The sequence below is a fragment of the Hylobates moloch genome, unplaced genomic scaffold, assembly GCF_009828535.3.
Source record: "Hylobates moloch isolate HMO894 unplaced genomic scaffold, HMol_V3 SCAFFOLD_1, whole genome shotgun sequence".
NCBI classification, from domain to species: domain Eukaryota; kingdom Metazoa; phylum Chordata; class Mammalia; order Primates; family Hylobatidae; genus Hylobates; species Hylobates moloch.
In genome coordinates, this window is record NW_026652276.1 from 68,137,703 (window position 1) to 68,158,463 (window position 20,761).

The 20,761-nt window shown below is 45.2% G+C and overlaps 1 protein-coding gene and 1 pseudogene across 1 annotated transcript; one reads left to right on the forward strand and one right to left on the reverse strand.

Moving 5' to 3' along the window:
- Positions 1 to 1,591: 1,591 nt before the first annotated feature.
- Positions 1,592 to 6,952, reverse strand: LOC116810069 (uncharacterized). Its single transcript, XM_032753833.1, has 4 exons — positions 6,561 to 6,952; positions 5,408 to 5,519; positions 4,058 to 4,165; positions 1,592 to 1,757 (listed from the first exon to the last, which is right to left on the reverse strand). The coding sequence occupies exons 1-4, from the start codon at positions 6,922 to 6,924 to the stop codon at positions 1,592 to 1,594; spliced, it is 750 nt and encodes a 249-aa protein (XP_032609724.1). The 5' UTR covers positions 6,925 to 6,952.
- Positions 6,953 to 17,640: 10,688 nt separating this feature from the next.
- Positions 17,641 to 18,582, forward strand: LOC116809527 (heterogeneous nuclear ribonucleoprotein A1-like; annotated as a pseudogene).
- Positions 18,583 to 20,761: the final 2,179 nt, after the last annotated feature.

The following is a 20,761-nucleotide window of genomic DNA, read 5'->3' on the forward strand; positions in this document are numbered from 1 at the left end:
AGGCATCAGCCCATACAACACGCTGCACGAAGCCGCTTATTTTCACATTGTAACAACTTTGGAAACAGAGACCGGCGCGAGCGGCGTCCGCCCCCACCTCCACCTCCGCTGAAGCTGCAGCTTGCTCGGCTGTTTTTTTAACCCGGTGGAGATTTGCATGTCGCGTTTCATCCTGGAGTGGAGTTTTCTTGTCCCAGCTCCAACCCACTCCCACTCCAGACCACCAGGGCCTAGAGGCTCGTCTGTAGGGCAAGTGCGCTGTGTTAAGAGGTGGGCTCCCCCTTAGTGCCCTGCTTTCACGGATGCGCCCGAGAAATCTCTCCAGGACTTTCACCCGGGAGGGTGGAGGACCAGGCCACACGTGGGCGCCTCCACATTTTGCCGGCTGGAAGCATCCTGAAGTCCTCCTTGTCAGTGTGAAAAGAGGTGTCCTCAAACAGACCAGGGTGCGTCTTCGAGTCCCCCAGCAACCGCTGACCTGCTTGTTTTTCTCTTTCTGGGCCCCGCTTTCTTTTTCTTCGCCAGGGTAGCCAGAAGCTGTTTTTGAACCAGAAATACCAGCGCCCTCGGGCAGACCTGGGCACTGGTTTTAATATAGCACACTCTCCACCAAACCCACACCCTGCTTCTTAGGGAAAAAAAATTTAAACTACCAACCCCAAGCCCTCGGGTGCAAACGACGAGTTGTCGCGGAGCCGGTGCAAGTGACAAGGATGTGGAACTGTGCCCCCCGTGTTTTCTCTCCTCTTTTGCAAGATCTCTTGACCCAAAAGTACAACCAGAGTGGCGCTGCTCTCGGCCCTGTGATGGAGCCTGGGTGCGTCTTGGCGCATTCCGTGGGTGGGGAGGGCTATATGGGTCGCTTTCTTGGATTCCTGTTAAAATACTTTGGCTCAGAATGGTTTTTTTTTCTTTTATTTTTTTCTCTTTTTTGTTTAAGGTGGCGAAAGCACCAAGGAAATTATGACAGAGAAAGAGAAGGGACAGAGAAGAGAACGAGAAGGCTCGTGTGGCTGTCAGTGAAGTGCTGTGCCCTGGGAGACTGTAGTGAAAATGGGGGTGGGGAGGTGTGAAAACTCCCTGAGGGACGAGGGGTGGAGGGCTGAGGAGAAATCAGGCCGCCTAGAAGAGCCAGAAAGCCCAGCAGGGGGACCCGGGGGCGGTTCCCAACAGGTGACTTCTGCCCTGGAAGAAGACACTGGTTCTCGGCTTCCCATAGAGTCTCCGCGTGGATTTACTAATAGAGGGATTGTTAAGTGGCAGCGAGGCGTTTCCGACTCACCCTGTGCAATCCGGGGAGGAGAAACGCCGAGGTTTCCCCCGTCCACCGCCTCCCCCACCCCCAACACACCCTCTCCTTAAGGAAACCTGACAAAGTAATAAATAAGACAATCCGAAAAGCCACTTAGCACTAGTGATATTTTCAAGCCAACCATTTAAAACAGTTCTCGCAGACACCTCGGGCTCTGGCGCCCTGCTCGCCTTCCTCTTCTCCTCGTCCCCTCGGATCCCCTCCCCTCCCCTCCCCCTCCCGCCGTTTTCCTCGTAGTTCCAGCTGTCAGACTCTAGACGTGGGCACTAGCATATTCCTTTAGGTACACGCGTCTGCATCACAATAAAAGTTAGGGAAATCTTCCAAACGAACGTAGGCAAACACCCGGGCCACTTCAACTCTAAGGTGGGGCCCCAAGGAAATCTTTCGGAGGAAGTCCAGATTTTTTTCGTCTGACAGATTTTTTTCATCCTCTAAAAAAAATCTAGTTTTTAAACAAAGATCAATGTGTTATGCTAAAGTGTTGAGCTGACTGTTAAAACATTTGGGGAAATAATGACAATGTAACAAAGGCCTGGTTTGGAGTGAATCATCACCCTTTTAAAAGTTAAAGCAATTTTCAGGAGAATAGCTTTCAGCAAACGCTTTACATTATTCAAAACGGCCAAATAATGCTCTATTATAGCGCCTGAATGCTGCCAGTCAGCCCCTAAGTGCAATTTGTGCAAAGGCCCCGGTGCCTTATCTCCACTTCTTTATAAAGAGGTGAATATAAAACAATTTCTTCCAAACCCAGACAGAGAGCACGAAAATTGCTTCCCTTTCTGCAATCAGGGCAATTTAACTGGAGTGCAATTAGCACTATTAAATGTCGATTCTGCATAAACAAATCTGACTGAGCAGCGAAAGTGGGGTGAGAACCTCATATACACTGAAACTGATTTTTTAAAATTATGTATCCGGGTCCTTTACAATTGATCCGTGACGTTTTCATCTTGGAATATATTTACATCATAAATACACTATGGTTAAATCAACATAATTTTTTTGCAAAAAAATTCAATACGAATCCTAATAAAGAAGAATAGGGTAATTAAAGGGAAGAGTTCACCTCCTTTGAACAAATATTGTTTCTCCCATCTTGCCTCTCCCGGGAGCTTTGATCTGAGCAACTGCTCAAGTTGCTCTGTTTAGAAGGCAAAGCCAGGGAAACAATTCGGTCATTAGCGCTAATCGGAAGGATTGGACCTCCTTCACAGGTCCAATAGCCAAAGATAAAATGCTTCTCCCTGATGCGCAGGAAGCGTAGTGGCGACTGGGAGGACCAGTTATTTTCTGAATAACTGGATATATAGTAGCTGGTTAAATATTAGGTGGCTGCCCAGTCTCCCCGGGGCTTTGACCTAGCACAGAGTCTAGCAGCGGGTATACACCACTGGGGTAGGGTGAGGTTGGGGTGGGGTGAGGTGGAGTTACGGGGACTCCGGAATAAGGTTGAAGGGGAGGCGTTAGGGGAGGAGGAACGGAAGGTGCTCGCCTTGGCCAGGCTGGCTGCAGTCAAAGTCTGGACCAGCCGGAACAGGAGGCGGGGGTGAAGGGAGCCCAGCCTATAAAAAGCATTTATCTGACCTGTCCTCCCAACTGCCTTTATTTATTTGCAAAGCCACAGCGCTCCTTTTTAAATCATTTGTGCAATTAATTATGCTTTTCATTTGCATGATCTTCACTAGAGCAGTGATTATCAGGTCAGCACGGTGTGGGAGTTGCGGAGATACATTAATAACTTGAGTTAAAAAAAGAAAAAGCTGCCCTTGTGTACCAATGTTGCCTGCCATGAGCAAGGGAGAAGGAAGCCCAAGAAGGTCCATAGTGCCTGTTGAGTCGGGTGAATCCTTTCCACAGTTGGTGTCTTGTCGGTGGTGAGTGAAAGTGAAATACAGCCTTTGATTAGCAGGGAATCTTTTACAGTTGACACATATTTATATTTTTTAAAGCACCAGTTGTTGAGATCAAATGGATGGAGAAAATTAATTGAAAATTGAGGAACTCTCCCACAGTTTCTGTTGAGCTTTCCTTTAATATTTGTTCTATAATGTCCTAATTCCAGCCCAACCCTTGCAAATGAAAGAGCAAGGAAGATTCAATAGGCCAATGGGACTTTCATCTTTTTTTTTTTTTTTTTTTTTTTATCTCAGAGGCGTCACTGCTATTTAGCAGTGGTAGAAGATGCAAATCTTTCTTGCCTCTGTAGGGTCTGCTGAAGAAATTGAAAACCCCTAGTCTATTAAGTACAGTCCAAACGTTTGTTACACGACTAATTTTCTGCTGTTAGATGTATCTGGGCCATATATTTTAAGCTTGCCTCGATGTGTTTATCTGAGCCAAAAATGCATTAACAATTAAGGGAAAGACTGGTGTGTCAAAGGAAGGAAGGTGACTGTAGACTGTGTGATGATTTTAATGACTGCAATTATTGGAAGATTATTCAACAAGCATCATAGATTTGTTTACTGCATCACTCGGAAACTATGGGGGGCCTATTCAGCTTGGGGTTTTACTTTCCTCCCTCCCTCACCAACTACCACAGAAGGGTCTTAGACCTAAGCAAATGTGGCATTCTGTAGTGGCTTTGTTCTTTTTAAGAGCATCTCTTCCAAAATGATGCACATGTATTGTCTCAGCCAACTCTAATGGAACCACCTTTGGAGACATTAAAGCAATTTTTTCACATAGACCTGAACTAATATCAAGAAAAGCCAGAGGCCAGAGGATTCTGATCATTACTCAGCTTCTCGTAGCCAGGGTACCAGTTTCCTCAGTTCTACCCTTTCATAGGCAGATTTGAGGAGGCTTCCAACTCTTTCCTCCTCCATCCAGGGCTTGGAGAAGGCACTGCAACCACAAGATGTTAAGCAGGAGTGTAGGCATACCTCCAGGACACTCTGGGATAAAGGCTGGCTTTTCCTTCCTTCCCTTTAACACACCCCTCCCCCGTGTTATTTCCTATCACAACTCCTGATGTTGCTTTCTTAAAAATAAGTAAGTAAAAAGAAAAGGTATGGCTAAAAGCATATCAGTTTGTGACTAAGGAAGTTTTTACTGTAAATACAGACACAGGGATGCAAGTAAGGAAAGTTTCTTGTCTGATATTAACAAAATGATCCTCAGTCCACAATAATCTATAACTTGTGGCGTGGGTTTTTCTCATTAATCAGTGACTGATTTGGAAGGGAGATTGCGGGAAAAATGAACAGCAAATATCCCCACTAACACCCCCTTTCTTCCCTCCCCTGTAGAATTGAGACCGGAGCGACCATGCCATCTAGATTTTCTTCCTGGATTCTGCAATCGCCCAAACTCAGGCTTACGGTGGACTTGGCTGGAACCTTCCCTCTTCAAATCTGAGCCTGCAGTATTCTGCAAGTGGCAATTAGGAGCCTATTACAAGCCATTAGATTGATCAATGTACCTTAAACAATGCGAATGAATTATATGACTGATTTATATGGGGAAGAAAAAGAAAGCAGTGGGGGAGGACGATTTCATCTCCTTTACATCCACACGCTGTTCTGGAGAAGAACCGGGCCCAGCCTCTGGTTCGTCATAGCTTAGAACCACCCAAGCGATTTATCTAGAAAACTTTTCAAGCAAAGACAAGGTCCTCTCGGCTTGTCCGGTGGGTGGCGAGGTGCACGTTCTCTGCCCCTCTCTCCGCTTCCTAAGGAAGAGCTTAGAAAGACCAAGGCCCCGAGGGGCGGCGGAAGGTCACAGCGATGCCACACTCCGCTAGCCAAGGACACCACCCGAAGCGGGCCCAGCTGCCTCCTTCCCTAGAGTCTGTCCCCAGAGAGGGGGAGGACGACTTACAGATTTGTTTAACGGAGTGTTGGAGAGCTGCGCGGCCTCCTAATTACGTCAGGAACACAGAACCATCAGCCCTTGAAGTTTCCAGCGAGACTTCGGAAGGAGCGGCGACCCGGCTCCAGGCGCGAGATGACGCGGGGGGTGGGGAGGGAGGGTACTCCGTGGAACGGAACTCCAAGCTAGGGCTGGCGGTTCCAGCTAATCTATCTGGCGAAGACAAAATTACAACAGAGCTGGAGCGATCAAAGCTGGCCCCCGCCCCCACCCCACCCCCGCCCGCCCGCCTTCCCTGCCCAAAGTCTGTTTGTAGTTGTCTCCTCGGCTGCAGGCACACTCGTCCATCTTCTCACGACAAGGAAATTCCTGCCAGTTTTTCCAGAGCCTGCAAGGAGAGGACAAACGCACTTCACCCGTCCCAGAGGAGGAGGATTCCCTTTGTTTAACCTCCTCCTCCCACAGTCGGCCTTCAGCTCTGAAATGGGGGAGGGGGACAGGGAATGGAAAGACCCTGGGCGGGGAAGGGCGGTTATAACAGAACCCCGGGTCCAACTCTGCCTTGCTGGTCCCTCCTCTTCCTCCTCCCTCTTCTCTTTCCAAGCTTCTCCCTCCCTCCCTCTCCCCCTCCTTCCGATCTTCTAGATCCTCTTCCCACCCAAGTCCTCTCCCGGGCTCGAGAGCCCAGAGCCTGAGCAGACGCTGTTTATTTCCCGGCCTTCGTGGTTTGGCGGGAAAGGGCTTCGTCCTGGCTTGTTCTTGAGTGTCTGGGACAAATCCTTTTGTTTGTGTCTAAATGTGGAATGAGAAGCCCTCCAGGTTGATAATGGGGCTCAGAGAGAAGAGGGAAAGAGCAGAGAAGCAACATGCATGTGTCTTTTGCAGCCAGTATGCGATGGCAGTCCAGGGTTTGGAACTCCTTCCAGGTGGATCATGATTTCACACACACACCCAACTGTGCTCATCTGTCTTTTATTACCCCATGTTCCAATCTCCTGGGTTCTTTTCTAAGTTAGTTTCTTTCAGCTCTCTCCTTCCTAGAACCTCTTCTCAGAACCCTACAGTTCAGTGAGAGGGTGAGACAAAAAAGATAGATCCTAAGACTTCCCTCCAGGAAGGGGGCACCCCCGTGACATATCCGGAAACAGGCCAGCCCTGGGCCGACACGTCCATCCTTTCTTGATTTCGGCCACTGTAGAGCCCAACCCTGACAGGCTGGACTTTCCTGTCACACCCACCGATGTCAAACCCACGTCCTTCCAGAGTCCAGATGGATACCCTCCGCCCTGACCCGCTTCTTGGAACATTGACTGAAGGGTATATATACATAGGGGTAGAGGAAGACTCCGTGCACTTTAGACACGTGAGCCTCCCCCTCGCCCCGCTGCCACATGCAGAATGTACACTGATGACAAACAGACACACTTACCAGGGCACATGCCAGCGGCGTCCATCCTCCTTCCCAGCCAGGCATCAGCAAGCGAGACGGCCTTGAGGCAGGTGCCATCGCCACAGGGAGGGTGGCTCCGAGCTCCCGATGTCTCCCTGGGAGTCGGGGCATTCAGGTACCCCAAAGCCAGTTTCGAGCCTCCCGGGCAGGGTGGCCGAAGACCTTGACGAGGCTGGGCGTCCCCCTCCGCCTCCCGCTGTGCTTCCGCGCCGCTTCCTGCTCTGCACCACCTCCGCCGCCGCACTGCCCGAGCGCCCCTCTCCGAGAAGCCCTCTGCCCGCTGCACGCAGCCCATAGGTTCCGCTACATCTGGGATGCATTGCCCCTTAATTGTCAATCCCATTATTGTGATCAAGTGAACGTTGCTAATCTCTAAATTTATTGTTTAGGTAAATAGAGGCTGCATTTAATCAATATGCAGGGCCCCAGCCCTCGCAGCGCCAAGTAACTTAAGTCAACGGTGAAGATTTCAGTGTGTGCGTAATTACAGAGCTCGCGGAATCATCGGTCCAGCTCAATTCCACGTCTCTTCGCCGACCTGGGGGAGGGGGAGGAGAGAATGGGAGGAATCTCCACCCTCCAAGGGGTCGAGGGCCGGCTCCTTCAGGGCAAGTAAATGACTTCGTGGAGGTGACACCGCGCGCCTGGCCCGCGCCCTCGGCGGAGCGCCCTGTGAGCGCGGGGGCCTGAGGCGGGACTGGGGACTGCCCCCGACTTCCGAGCGGCAGAATCTGGCGCTTAGCGCCCCGACTCTACCGCTTCTGGACCCCTCCCCTCCCAAATTTGCCTCAGGGAGGAGGGTGGTTCCCCGTTCGGCAGGTCCCCGGCAGGCGGGAAAGCGGGGGCGGGGCCCTGGAGGTGGGTTGCCCCAAGTTCGCGACACCCCTGCCCCAGCACGCAGGCTCCCTCCTCTCCTCCGCAGCAGCGGGGAGCAGCAGACTTCCTTGCCCGCGGGGAACTCCCAAGAATGCCACGACTGGGCGCGCAGAGCGCGGGTTATTTGCGCTTCTTCTTAGATAGCGATTGTTTCCTAATTTAAGAGGACTTTCGCCGGGCTAGAACTTCAGGGATTCGCAGCGGGGGTGGGCGGGTCTGGGGAGATGGGCGGTTCCCGCCGGCGAAGGGTGGTATCAGCTCCTTACAGTAGCTTGGCTCCCAGAGTGGTGTCAGAGTGAGGGCCTCTTGGTCTTGGCGAGGAAAGGGTTAGCTGAGAATCTTCCGGGGGGGCGGCGGAAAGAACCCGACCCCCGCCACACCCTAGAGTGGGGCCCAAGAAGCTGATCCTCAAGTTTGAGGCGCCAACACTTCTCTTTCGGCAACTCTGTTGTCGCGAGTTTCTCTTTCTTCTGGTTCCTCTTTCTCTGCTCCATTCCCGGACAAGTCGGACATAAACAACCAATAACTTCAGTTGTAACCAGATACCCCTCTTACATGGAATTGTCCGGCTTTCTGTAAGCAAGATTCTAAGGTCAACTCATCATTTGACAGTTTAGGGTGCCATTGCAACCTCCCAACTAAATTACAGCTGAAGTTTGAATATAAGGGCCCTTGGTATTTGATGGCAGCTGGCTGTTTTTAATTTTCGGAATGGAACAGTTTTCGTATAAGGTATCCCTCCCTGCTTTCTTCTTCCCTTAAGTTTCTATTACTACATTCAGAGCCTCCCCTCTGCCCGGCCCAAGCTACTCCCAAGCCTGTAACTCTCCTCATCAGTTGGGCAGACCTCTTACCACTGGGCTGCAAACCAGTGCTGCCTCTGCCTCTGCCTCTACAAGACAGAAAAATACGGTGTCAGACTCTTTTTTCTTTTTTTTTGAGACAGAGTCTCACCCCTTCGCCCAGGCTGGAGTGCAGTGGCGTGATCTCGGCTGACCGCAACCTCCGCCTCCCGGGTTCAAGTGATTCTCCTGCCTCAGCCTCCCGAGAAGCTGGGATTACAGGCGCCCGTCACCACGCCCGGCTAATTTTTTGAATTTTTAGTAGAGACGGGGTTTCACTGTCTTGGCCAGGCAGGTCTCGAACTCCTGACCTCGTGATCCACCCACCTCGGCCTCCCAAAGTGCTGGGATTACAGGCGTGAACCACCACGCCTGGTCCAGACTCTTTTGATTAGCAATGTCAACTTAACCTTTTCTGGATGGCAGTTGTTTTTAAGCTAGGATAAGGAAAAGAAAGGCAAGAGAGCTGATAGCTAGGGCTCCTGGGTAAGCCCTTTGGAGCTCTCAGGAGCTGGGTGTGAATTAAGGCCCACCACTTAAGGCCCTGTGACCTTAGGCGGGCCTTGAAACTTGTGTTTCTTCCTCTCTAAAACGAAGCTAATAATTTCGACTTTGAAGGATTGTTATGAAGGTTAAATAAAACTATACAGGAAAATTCCTAACAATGTGCTCCATACTTATTAATAGTTGAGCTAAAAAAGTTCTTGCTTTCCATTTTCCACTGAAATAGCATTCCCAGCTAAAACTTACTGTGAAACTAAAGGCAAAGCCAACAGCCGCTATAAAACAGAATTTTAGTGTGTGTGTGGGAAGCACAAGGCCTAGTACAGAAGCAAGGTTGGATGAGGATGAATGCAATGACAGCCTGCAGCTGCCTGATTTGGAAGGAGTAAGGTTAGCTGCTCCAGTCAGCCACACATTTCATGGTCTGGCTTTCATAGTTCTGCAGGAGAGAAGAGGAGGCCTTGTCTCTAAAAGTAATAGCTAATATTTATTGAGCAGTTATTATATACCAGACATTCTGCCAAGTGCTTTACACACAGCATCTCATTTAATCCACACAATAATCTTACCATGTGAGTCTTACTGATATCTTTTTAAAAACTTTTATTGTAGAAAATATCTGCTGGGCACAGTGGCTCAAGCTTATAATCCCAGCACTTTGGGAGGCCAAGGCAGGGCAGATCCCTTGAGCCCAGGAGTTTGAGACCAGCCTAGGCAGCATGGTAAAACCCTGTCTCTATAAAAAAATACAAAAATTAGTTGAGCATGGTTGTGTGTGCCTATGGTCCCAGCTACTGGGGAGGCTGACATGGGAGGATAGATTGAGCCTGGGAGGTTGAAGCTGCAGTGAGCCATGATTGCACCACTGCACTCCAGACTGGGAGACAGAGCAAGATCCTGTCTGAAAATTGAAAAAAAAAAATCAAGTATTTATTTAGAAATAGACAGAATATTTTAATGAACCCCTCTATCTCCATCACCCAGTATCAACAGTTGTCAGCTCATGGCCAAACTTGTTTCATCCCTATCCCATCCATTTCCCTCTTCCTTATTTTGAGGCAAATCTCAGATATTATATTATTTTATTTGTAAATATTATGGTATGTATCAAAATGTCAAAAAATAACACCAAAAATCCTCCAATACCATATTACTCTATAATTACATCTAAACACATTTAAAATGATTCCTTAATATTATTAGATATCTAATCAATGTTCAAGTCTCCCCAGTTGTGTCAAAAATGATTTTTTTAGTTTTTTTTTCAAATCAGATCTAAACATGCACATATTGCATTTAGTTAATATACCTCCCAAGTGTCTTTTAATCTATAGGTTCCTCTCTCTCTTTTCCTTTCCTTGCAATTTATTTGTTGAAGTAAGTCAGTCATTTGTTCTGATATCCCCCTCCCCCCAACCCCCCACCCTGTTTTTTTTAAGAGACAGGGTCCCACTACGTTTTCCAGGCCAGACTCCAGTTGCTATTCACAGGTGGGATCATAACGCACTATAGGCTCAAACTCCTGGTCCTAAGAGATCCTCCTACCTCAGCCTCTCCAGTAGCTGGGACTACAGATGCACACCACAGCCCTCAGCTGATATTCTTTTATATTTAAAGTTTTAGGCCGGGTGCGGTGGCTCACGCTTGTAATCCCAGCACTTTGGGAGGCCGAGGCGGGCGGATCACGAGGTCAGGTGATCGAGACCACGGTGAAACCCCGTCTCTACTAAAAATACAAAAAAATTAGCCGGGCGTGGTGGCGGGCGCCTGTAGTCCCAGCTACTCGGAGAGGCTGAGGCAGGAGAATGGCGTGAACCCGGGAGGCAGAGCTTGCAGTGAGCCGAGACTGCGCCACTGCACTCCAGCCTGGGTGACAGAGCGAGACTCCGTCTCAAAAAAAAAAAAAAAAGTTTTAATTAATTAATTAATTAATTAATTTAGAGACAAGGTCTCACTCTGTTGCCCAGGCTGGAGAACAGTGGTGCAATCATGGCTCACTGCACCCTGACCTTCCGGGCTCAATGGATCCTCCTATCTCAGCCTCCCAGGTGGCTGGTACTACAGGAACATGCCACCATGCCCAGCAATTTATTTATTTGTTTACTTTTAGTAGAGACAGGGTTTCACCATGTTGCTCAGGCTGGTCTCAAACTCCTGGGCTCAAGCGATCCACCCGCCTTGGCATCCCAAAGTGTTGAGATTACAGGAGTAAGACACTTTGCCTGGACTTATTCTTTTTATAAATAAACAAACTCAGAGAGGTTAAAGGAATTTAGTAAGGGATAGAAAAGGAATTTAGTCTAAGATATGACCGATTCCAGAATCCAAGCACTTAATGGATTTATTATATTCACTTTAAATCAAGTGATGGAAAGCAAGACACAGAAAAAACACAATCACTCATAAAAGATTTCAGAACATGCATGACTCCCCTAAGTAACCAGTTCCTTTACCAAGTACCCATGGAAAACTGTTCGCTTAAAACCCAGGCAAGGCTTGAAATACGGGAAGAGAAATTGAAAACAGAATAACCCAGTATCCTCCTTATGTTTTGAATCTGACTGAATAAATCCTGCATGCAAATGTATCCATAACATAAAAGAATTTTTACTTCCAACAAATATTTAGCAAGGCAAAAACATTTCTTAACAAATCTATCAGTTTTTTTTCTCCCTTTTTCTTCTTTTCTTCCTGATCTCCCTTTCTCTCTGTTCTGTATAGCTAAGATAAGGAGAAAACATCTCTTTCAAGCAATTATTTAAAAATACCAGTCAAATTAACAATTTGGTAGTTTGATATGTGATATCTGGCTTTTGTTATGGTAGTTTTGAAACCACAGTTACCCTAGCAACTGAATACATTTTTTCTTTAAAAAAATTTTAGCTGTCTGAAGGAGAAAAAAACAAAGAAAAAGAAAACTTCTTGCCAGAATTTTCCCATAATAGCTTCCATTAACTGCAGTGACTTCTATTGGAGAGGCCAGCACTGCTGTCTCCTGCTGTCACCAGTCATTCACTGATCTAGCAGATGTTTTGTTTGATAAGGCCAATTCGAGCTTTATAAAACATTTATTTTTTTCACCTCCAAGGAGCAAATACCAGTAAGGATGGATTCAACGTCTATCACTGGATACCATACAAGGGCCTCAAGCTGCCAGTGGAGCTTGTAGGTGAGAAGAAAAACTAAAACAAATCTGAAGTCTTCATTTATTAAAAAAAAGGGGGGAAAAAAGAAAAAAAAGAGGAGGGATGGTTAAAGGGTATTAGAACAGTCCCTAAAAACTTAGCAAAAGGCCGGGCGCGTGGCTCACACCTGTAATCCGAGCACTTTGGGAGGCCAAGGCTGGCAGATCACCTGAGGTCAGGAGTTTGAGATCAACCTGGCCAACATAGTGAAACCCCATCTCTACTAAAAATAAAGAAATTAGCCAGGTGTGGTGGCACACGCCTGTAATTCCAGCTACTTGAGAGGCTGAGGTGGGAGAATTGCTTGAACCTGGGAGACAGAGGCTGCAGTGAGCCGAGATCATGCCACTGCACTCCAGCCTGGGCAACAGAGCGAGACTCCATCTCAAAAAAAAAAGCTTAGCAAGAGGAAAAAGTGAGCAGAAGAGCCAACAGTCTATTATAGAATCTTTCTGGCAATACCTGGTAATTGTGTGGTTGCCAAAGAGGGCAATGATGCTAGTTAATGAGAAAAAGGAAGAAGAAAGGGGGTGATGCACATTGCATTGAGTTTTGTAGATCTGATAAACCATGGGTTGGCATTTTTTTTTTTTTTTTTTTTTTTTGAGACAAAGTCTTCCTCTGTCACCCAGGCTGGAGCACTGGAGTACAATGGTGCGATCTCGGCTCACTGCAACCTCTGCCTCCTGGGTTCAAGCGATTCTCCTGCCTCAGCCTCCTGAGTAGCTGGGATTACAGGCACGTGCCACCATGCCCAGCTAATTTTTGTATTATTAGTAGAGACGGGGTTTCACCATGTTAGTCAGGCTGGTCTCGAACTCCTGACCTCATGATGTGCCTGCCTTGGCCTCCCAAAGTGCTGGGATTACAGGCGTGAGCCAATGCACCCAGCCCATGGGTTGGCATTTTAAGGAGGTGAAGTAGGTAAGACTCAGCAAGGAAAAAAAGATGTACACACACACACATATATATATATACACATACATATATATTATATAAAGTATATAAAGTCCTAATAAGCACTTTTTTTAAAGCAAAATGTAAAAGAGAGCAAAACCAGCAAGATCAGTTAGGACTTTTTCTTAACTACTTAAACTTTATTAAAGGAACTTGCTACTCCTTTGTTGACCATCTGCAAGATGCTATACCTGGGTTGCATTTTCATTCTTGAATCCCACCCTTATGTAAAATCTAAAACTGGAGAAGAATGGCTCTCCAGAGGAAAATCTTGACACTTTTAGCATAAGAAGGGGTGCTGGGTTTTGGGAAGAGAGAAATAGAAATATTAACTACAGATAGCAAAAAAGAAAGACAAGTTAATATTGATGAATTAGAAGAGCTGAGGAAATCTGGAATGAAGGATTACTCTGAAGTATTTAAGCACCAGTAACAACAGACATTACTACCAGAATTAGAGAGCTGTGTAGTAAATTCAGTTCTTGTTTCCAGTCCTTATCCCTTTTCTTTTCTGTTTTAACATGCTCCTTATTTTGAAATATAATTAGAAGCTTACAGAAAAGTTGCTAGAATCTTACAAAGAAACATTCCTCTTTATCTTTTAGGAGATTCGCCAGGTTTTAACATTTTGCATCATTTGCTTTGTTACTCTCTCAGAAGATTCAGATTTTCAAAGAAGACATGGGTTTGGTTTGAGACCAACTAAGTTTGAGAGAATGGTGGAATGTCTAAGCAGAAAAGCTCGGCCAGGTGTGGTGGCTCACCCCTGTAATCCCAGCACTTTGGGAGGCCGAGGCAGGTGGATCACCTGAGGTCAGGAGTTCAAAACCAGCCTGGCCAACATGGTGAAATGCTGTCTCTACTAAAAATACAAAAATTAGCCAGGTATGGTGGTGCGCACCTGTAATCCCAGCTCCTCAGGAGGCTGAGGTGGGAAAATTGCTTGAATCTGGGAGGCAGAGGCTTCAGTGAGCCGAGATCATGCCACTGCACTCCAGCCTGGGCAACAGAGCAACACTCCATCTCAAAAAAAAAAAGCTCAGCAGACTGAGAGTCAAGGATATAGAACTCAAGAAAGAGACTACTCAGAAAGATAACAATTTGAAGAAAAAACTAAGTGGGACTAATTTGTTTGAGGACATGGATTTTGAGGAAAAGGCTAATTCTGAAAGGCAAAAGGTCTTAATTCTGGCCAATGAAAAGTCATGTGATTCTATTAATATATGAATTGTAACTTTTTCATATCTTGGTTCCCTTTAGGGTCATTTGCTATTATTTTTCTTTCACATTTGAAGACTACTTTGAAAATACATGAGGCTTATTGTATGGTTTTATCCAGGGGAAATTCATAAGAAATTGAAAATATTGTCATTAATATAGCTTGTAGGTAACATACATGTTCCAGTTACCATTGTTGTGTAACAAATTACCCGAAAACTTAGTGGCATAAAATGACCATTTTATTATGCTCACAGATTCTCTGGGTCAGGAATTCAGATTGGGTACAGTGGGTATGGATGATTGTCTTCACTCCACCATATGTGAAGCCTCAGTCAGGAAGACTCAAAGGCTGTGGGTAACTCAACAATTGGGGGCTGGAATCACCTGGATATGACTTCACTCACTTATCTGGCAGAGGATGCCGGCTTTTTTTTTTTTTTTTAGATGGAATTTCGCTCTCGTTGCCCAAGCTGGAGTACAATGGCACAATCTCGGCTCACTGCAAACTCCGCCTCCCAGGTTCAAGCAATTCTCCTGCCTCAGCCTCCCAAATAGTTGGGGTTACAGGCATGCACCATCATGCCCAGCTAATTTTGTATTTTTAGTAGAAACAAGGTTTCACCATGTTAACCAGCCTGGTCTCAAACTCCTACCCTCAGGTGATCTGCCCGCCTTGGCCTCCCAAAGTGCTGGGATTACAGGCGTGAGCCACTGCGCCCAGCAGCATGCTGGGTTTTAACCAGGACACCTACCATGTGGTCTCTGCATGGGTGAGTGCGGGCTTCCTTATAGCATACAGCTGAATTCCTGTATTGAGTGTGCCAAGACAGCAAGATGAAACATGGCATTTTTGTGATCTAGCCTCAAAATTTACGTAACATCACTCTCCAGTACTCTCTTATTGAGACAGTCGCAAGTGTTTGCCCAAGTTTAAGGGGAAAAGACATAAACTCCACTTACCCGTAAGACAAATGTTAAGGTCACTTTATAAAAAGAGCACTTGGAATAGCAGATATTGTTTCAGCCACTTTGGGAAAATACAATCTGCAATAAAACATATATGAACACATAAAGGGAGCATCTAATAGAGTGCAAAGAATAGGCATCTGAGAGTTATTTTTCACTGTCTATGACTGTTGAAATTTAAAGTATTTCCTCAAAGACTAAGATATAAAGAAGAATTTTACATATCCCCTATGCCTTCTTTATTAGGAATTATTTTCCATAAATGTCTTGAAAGTGTAAGATTTGCAGTTTTTTTGTTTTTTATTTTTATTTTATTATTATTATTTTTTTTGAGACAGGGTCTCACTCCATCACCCAGGTTGGAATGCAGTGGCTTGATCTTGGCTCACTGCAACCTCTACCTCCCAGGTTCAAGCAATTCTCACGCCTCTCGAGTAGCTGGGATTACAGGTGCACACCACCACACCAGGCTAATTTTTCTATTTTTAGTACAGGCAGGGTTTCATCATGTTGGCCAGGCTGGTCTCGAACTCCTGACCTCAAGTGATCCACCTGCCTCGGCCTTCCAAAGTGCTGGGATTACAGGTGTAAGCCACCATGTCTGGCCGCAGTGTTTTGATTAACATTTTGCTCTTACATGTATAATTTAGTGCATTGCAATTCTTTAAACATCTCATCAGCAAATGAACAGCAGCTCATGAGATGTCCAGAATTACAAAATCTATAGGAGTTTCTCATTTGGCCCAAAATTAAGGGTGCTGATCTAATAACTCGATCACTCACATCTCTTTAAAATAAAAGTTAATAGATTGCTTTAATAGAGAATTATTAATCATATAAAAAATATTCAATCTGTTAGGTGTGCATTCTTTTTTATTAGCTCCCATTTCATTATATAATTCAAAGGTTTGGAATATTGGAAATCAAACTGCATCTTTGAAAGAAACCTTAATACTTTTCTTTGTTACCGCACGTATTTTTTTCTTTTCCTTTTTTTAAATATGAAAAGAGACTGAGGAAGTGTCCTAATGTTTGGTTAATAAATTAAAAACCTATGTTTAAATGCTTTAATATCCTGGTCCTATTTCACTGTGTCATCAGGGGTTGATTTATCAGCTGTAAAATTACATAAGAAACCTTTTAAATGTAGACCTGTTAACAATATTTGAACTTCTGTGCATATACTGTGATCTTCTAATAATGACTACATCAATGGTGACAGCTCACTGTAGCTCACCAGCACTAGCTCTGCAATTGCTGATATATTTTCAGAGATCAGAGAAGGTAACAAGGCTGGGCTTTTTCCAGCATTCAGTGACTGTTACTCATTCAATATTTCAGATCTTTTCTAGCCTTCTCCAAATCCTTTTTTGCAAACCATATGAACAAAACATTACTTTTTTTTTTTGAGACAAGGTCTCATCCTGTCACTCAGGCTGGAGTGCAGTGGCGCAATCACAGCCCACTGCAGCCTCAATCTCCCCAGGCTCAAGTGATCCTCCCACCTTAGCCTCCCAAGTAGCTGGGACTACAGGCACATACCACCATGCCCGGCTAATTTTTGTAATTTTTTTTAGAGTCGGGGTTTTGCCATGTTGCCCAGGCTGATCTCAAACTCCTGGGCTCAAGTGATCAGCCTCGGCCTTCTAAAGTGCTAGGATTACAGGTGTGAGCTACAGCACCTGGCCAGAACACTACTTTTAAGAACCAAGAAACTGCTATATTTGAGTAGCCAATCAATTAAGAAGGCAGAGGAGATGTTGATTGTATAGCAAGGACAGATCTAAGGGAAAGGAGTTTTGAAAGTTGAACACTTTTCATTTTAAAACATTAAGTTTGGCTGGGTGCTGTGGCTTGTGTCTGTAATCCCAGCAACTCACAAGAGAATCACTTGAGGCCAGGAGTTCGCGACCAGCTTGGGCTATGTAGTGAGATCCCATCTCCACCAAAAAAAAAAAAGTTTTTTTTTAATTAGTGTGATACAGTGGTGTGCACCTGTAGTCCCAGCAACTCAGGAGGCTGAGGTTGGAGGATCACTTGAGCCCGGGAGTTTCAGAGTACAGTGAGCTGTGATAGCCCCACTGCACTCCAGCCTGAGTGATAGAACAAGACCTTGTCTCTAAAACAAAACCCAAAAACAAAAAAACATTAAGTTTAATGGAATACATCTGAGTTAACAGTTACGTTAGATGAGGAGGCCTTAGCTCAGAGCAAATCCAGTTTTCTCTGTGTCTAGTTCTACCATAATTGAGCGATGGGGAAAGAAGTATAGAGCAATGTGTATAAGTTAGGGTTTGTTTGGCTACAGATTTGAAAGCAATCAGAAACCAAAATACAGAACATTGGCCTGAAGTGCAGAAAAAAGTTTACTTCCAAACTGATATGGTGACTCCACGGATCATCAGGGATCTGAGTGTTTTTCTCTCCCTCTTTTTTCCCATGGAAAATCATGGACGCCACCGAAGAAGTATCATTAAAGTTTCTCTTCTCCCTGCCCTCACGTCTAAGTCAGAGTCTCCTAAAGAGCCTGAACAGCTGAGGAAAGTCTTCATTGAAGGATTGAGCTTTGAAACAACCAATGAGAGCCTGAGGGGCCATTTTGAGCAACAGGGAATGCTCACAGACTGTGTGGTAATGAGAGATCCAAACACCAAGCGCCCCCGGGGCTGTGGGTTTGTCACATATGCCACTGTGGAGGAGGTGGATGCAGCAATGAACGCAAGGCCACACAAGGTGGATGGAAGAGTTGTGGAGACAAAGAGAGCTGTCTCAAGAGGAGACTCTCAAAGACCAGGTGCCCACTTAACTATGAAGAAGATATTTGTTGGTGGCTTTAAAGAAGACACTGAAGATCATCACCCAAGAGATTATCCTGAACAGTGTGGAAAAAATGAAGTGATTGAAATCACGACTGACCGAGGCAGTGACAAGAAAAGGGGCTTTGCCTTTGTAACCTTTGACAACCATGACTGTGGATAAGACCGTCATTCAGAAATACCATCCTGTGAATGGTCACAACTGAGAAGCTAGGAAAGCCCCGTCAAAGCAAGAGATGGTGAGTACTTCATCCAGCCACAGAGGTCGAAGTGGTTCTGGAAACTTTGGTGGTGGTCGTGGAGGTGGTTTCGGTGGGAATGACAACTTTGGTCGTGGAGGAAACTTTAATCGTCCTGGTGGCAGCCGTGGTGGTGGTGGATATGGTGGCAGAGGGGAGGCTATAATGCATTTGATAATGATGGAAGCAATTTTGGAGGTGGTGGAAGCTACAACGATTTTGGCAATTACAACAATCAGTCTTCAAATTTTGGACCCATGAAGGGAGGAAACTTTGAAGACAGAAGCTCTGGCCCCTATGGTGGTAGAGGCCAATACTCTGCCAAACCGTGAAACCACGGTGGCTATGGTGGTTCCAGTAGCAGCAGTAACTATGGCAGTGGCAGAAGATTTTAATTAGGACACAAAGCTTAGCAGGAGAGGAGAGCCAGAGAAGTGACAGGGAAGCCACAGGTTACAACAGATTTGTGAACTCAGCCAAGCACGGTGGTGGCAGGGGCTAGCTGCTACAAAGAATACATGTTTTAGACAAATACTCTTGCGTATGGGCAAAAAACTCAAGGACTATATTTGTGACTAATGGTATAACAGGTTATTTTAGTATCTGTTCTGTGGAAAGTGTAAAGCATTTCAACAAAGGGCTTTAATATAGATTTATTTTTGCACCCATGCTGTTGATTGCTAAATGTAATAGTCTGATCATGACGCTGAATAAACGACTTTTTTTCTTTAATATGCTGTTTAAAGTTCGTCTACTCGGAAGCCATCTTGGTAAATTTCCCCCAAGAGTGTGAAGTTAGAATTCCTTCAGGGTGATGCCAGGTTATATTTGGAATTTATATCCAACCTGCTTGGGTGGAGAAGCCATTGTCTTGAGAAACCTTGGTGTAGTTTCTCAAGTAACTATCACAACAGTGATAGTTACTGTTGTGACCTGAAGTTCACCATTAAAAGGGATTACCCAAGCAAAATCATGGAATTATTGGTTATAAAAATAATTGTTGGCACATCCTATGCAATATATCTAAATTGATTAATGGTATCAGATAAAATAATAGATGGGAATGAAGGTTGTGTATCATCCATTATCATGTGTAATCAATAAACAATTTAATTCTCTTGGAAAAAAAGGAGCAAGAATCAAACAAACATCAGATTTCCTATCAACACTGGATGCTCAAAAACAGAAAATATACATTCAAAGTTTAGAGTGAAAGTTATTTTAAGTGTAGAATTTTATTTCCATTCAAAATTTCAATCAAGAGTGAGAGTAAAGCACAGTTATTCTCAGAAATTTAATAACTCAGAAGATTTAAAAGCCATATAAATTCCAGGTAAATTAAAAACTTAAGTGCGGTACAGATTTGTTTCCAGCCCAGATGGAGTCACAGAGACCAGATTTACCTTTCTGCCTGAAATCACTGAAAAAATCAGACAAAATCTATGAAACAATGGCTTTTGCAGCACTGGACACGAGACTATGAAGAAGAGTGATCCCTGAGAGATGGGAAGCTAGTCAAGTGAGCCCAGTGATCGTCCAGGCTTAGTGCCTGAGGAGAGTTTCCAGGCTGCAGTGCACCGGGAGTTAAGGCGAACCTAGGCAAGATGCAGTGACCTCCCGGACTTAAGAAGAAGAGCTGAGAGTTGAAGAGATGGTGCTGGGGAAGATCAAAAAACCAAAGCTGTTGGAGTGTGCAGAATAAAATACCGGAGAGAAGAAAGGGTCTCAGAGAGAGAATCACCAAAATGTCCAGAGGTTCTCCCTCACGTACTCAGCTGACTGCTTATCAGCACATGCATGGGAGAAAACAACACATGAAAAGAACTACTCATTAGAAGCTCGTGTGGGGCCAGGAATAGTGCCAATTCCCCCATCCAGACTTGAAAACCTCGTAATTCAGGGGATATTAGGGGAGAGTACTCAGAAGGGTCTTGCCTTCATAGTAGGGGAAAGTCAGCCCTAGATTAAATGCTATTCTGATCTCACCTAATGAGGCTCAAAAGCAAGAACCAAAAGGATCAAACTTTTTTCAGGTTAACTTAGTTGCATCTCAAAAGCTCCAGGATGTTTACAGGTATATAAAAGTATACAGCACCCAACAAAGTAAAATTTACATTGTCTGACATTTAATTAAAAAAAGACAACTCTAAGGCATGCAAAGAAGCAGAAAAATTATGAGAAAAAAATCAATTAATCAAAACTAAATAAAATGGACATAGATGATAGCATTAGTAGACAAGGGCCAGACGCGGTGGCTCATGCCTATAACGCTAGTACTTTGGGAGGGTAAGGCGGGCAGATCCCTTGAGCCCGGGAGTTTGAGACCAGCCTGGGCAACGTGGCGAAACTCCGTCTCTACAAAACTTTAAAACATGTCAGTATAAGCTATGCAAAATAAAACTCAGAATATAAGTCTGGGGTATAAGAAAAAAGAAACAGATCATCAGTAAGCTGTGGGACAACGTCAAGTGGACTAACATATATGTTGCTGGAGTCCTGAGGAAAAGGGGTGACAGAAAAAATATCTCGAAAGAAATAAAAGCCATGACATTTCCAAATTTGATAAAAGCTATA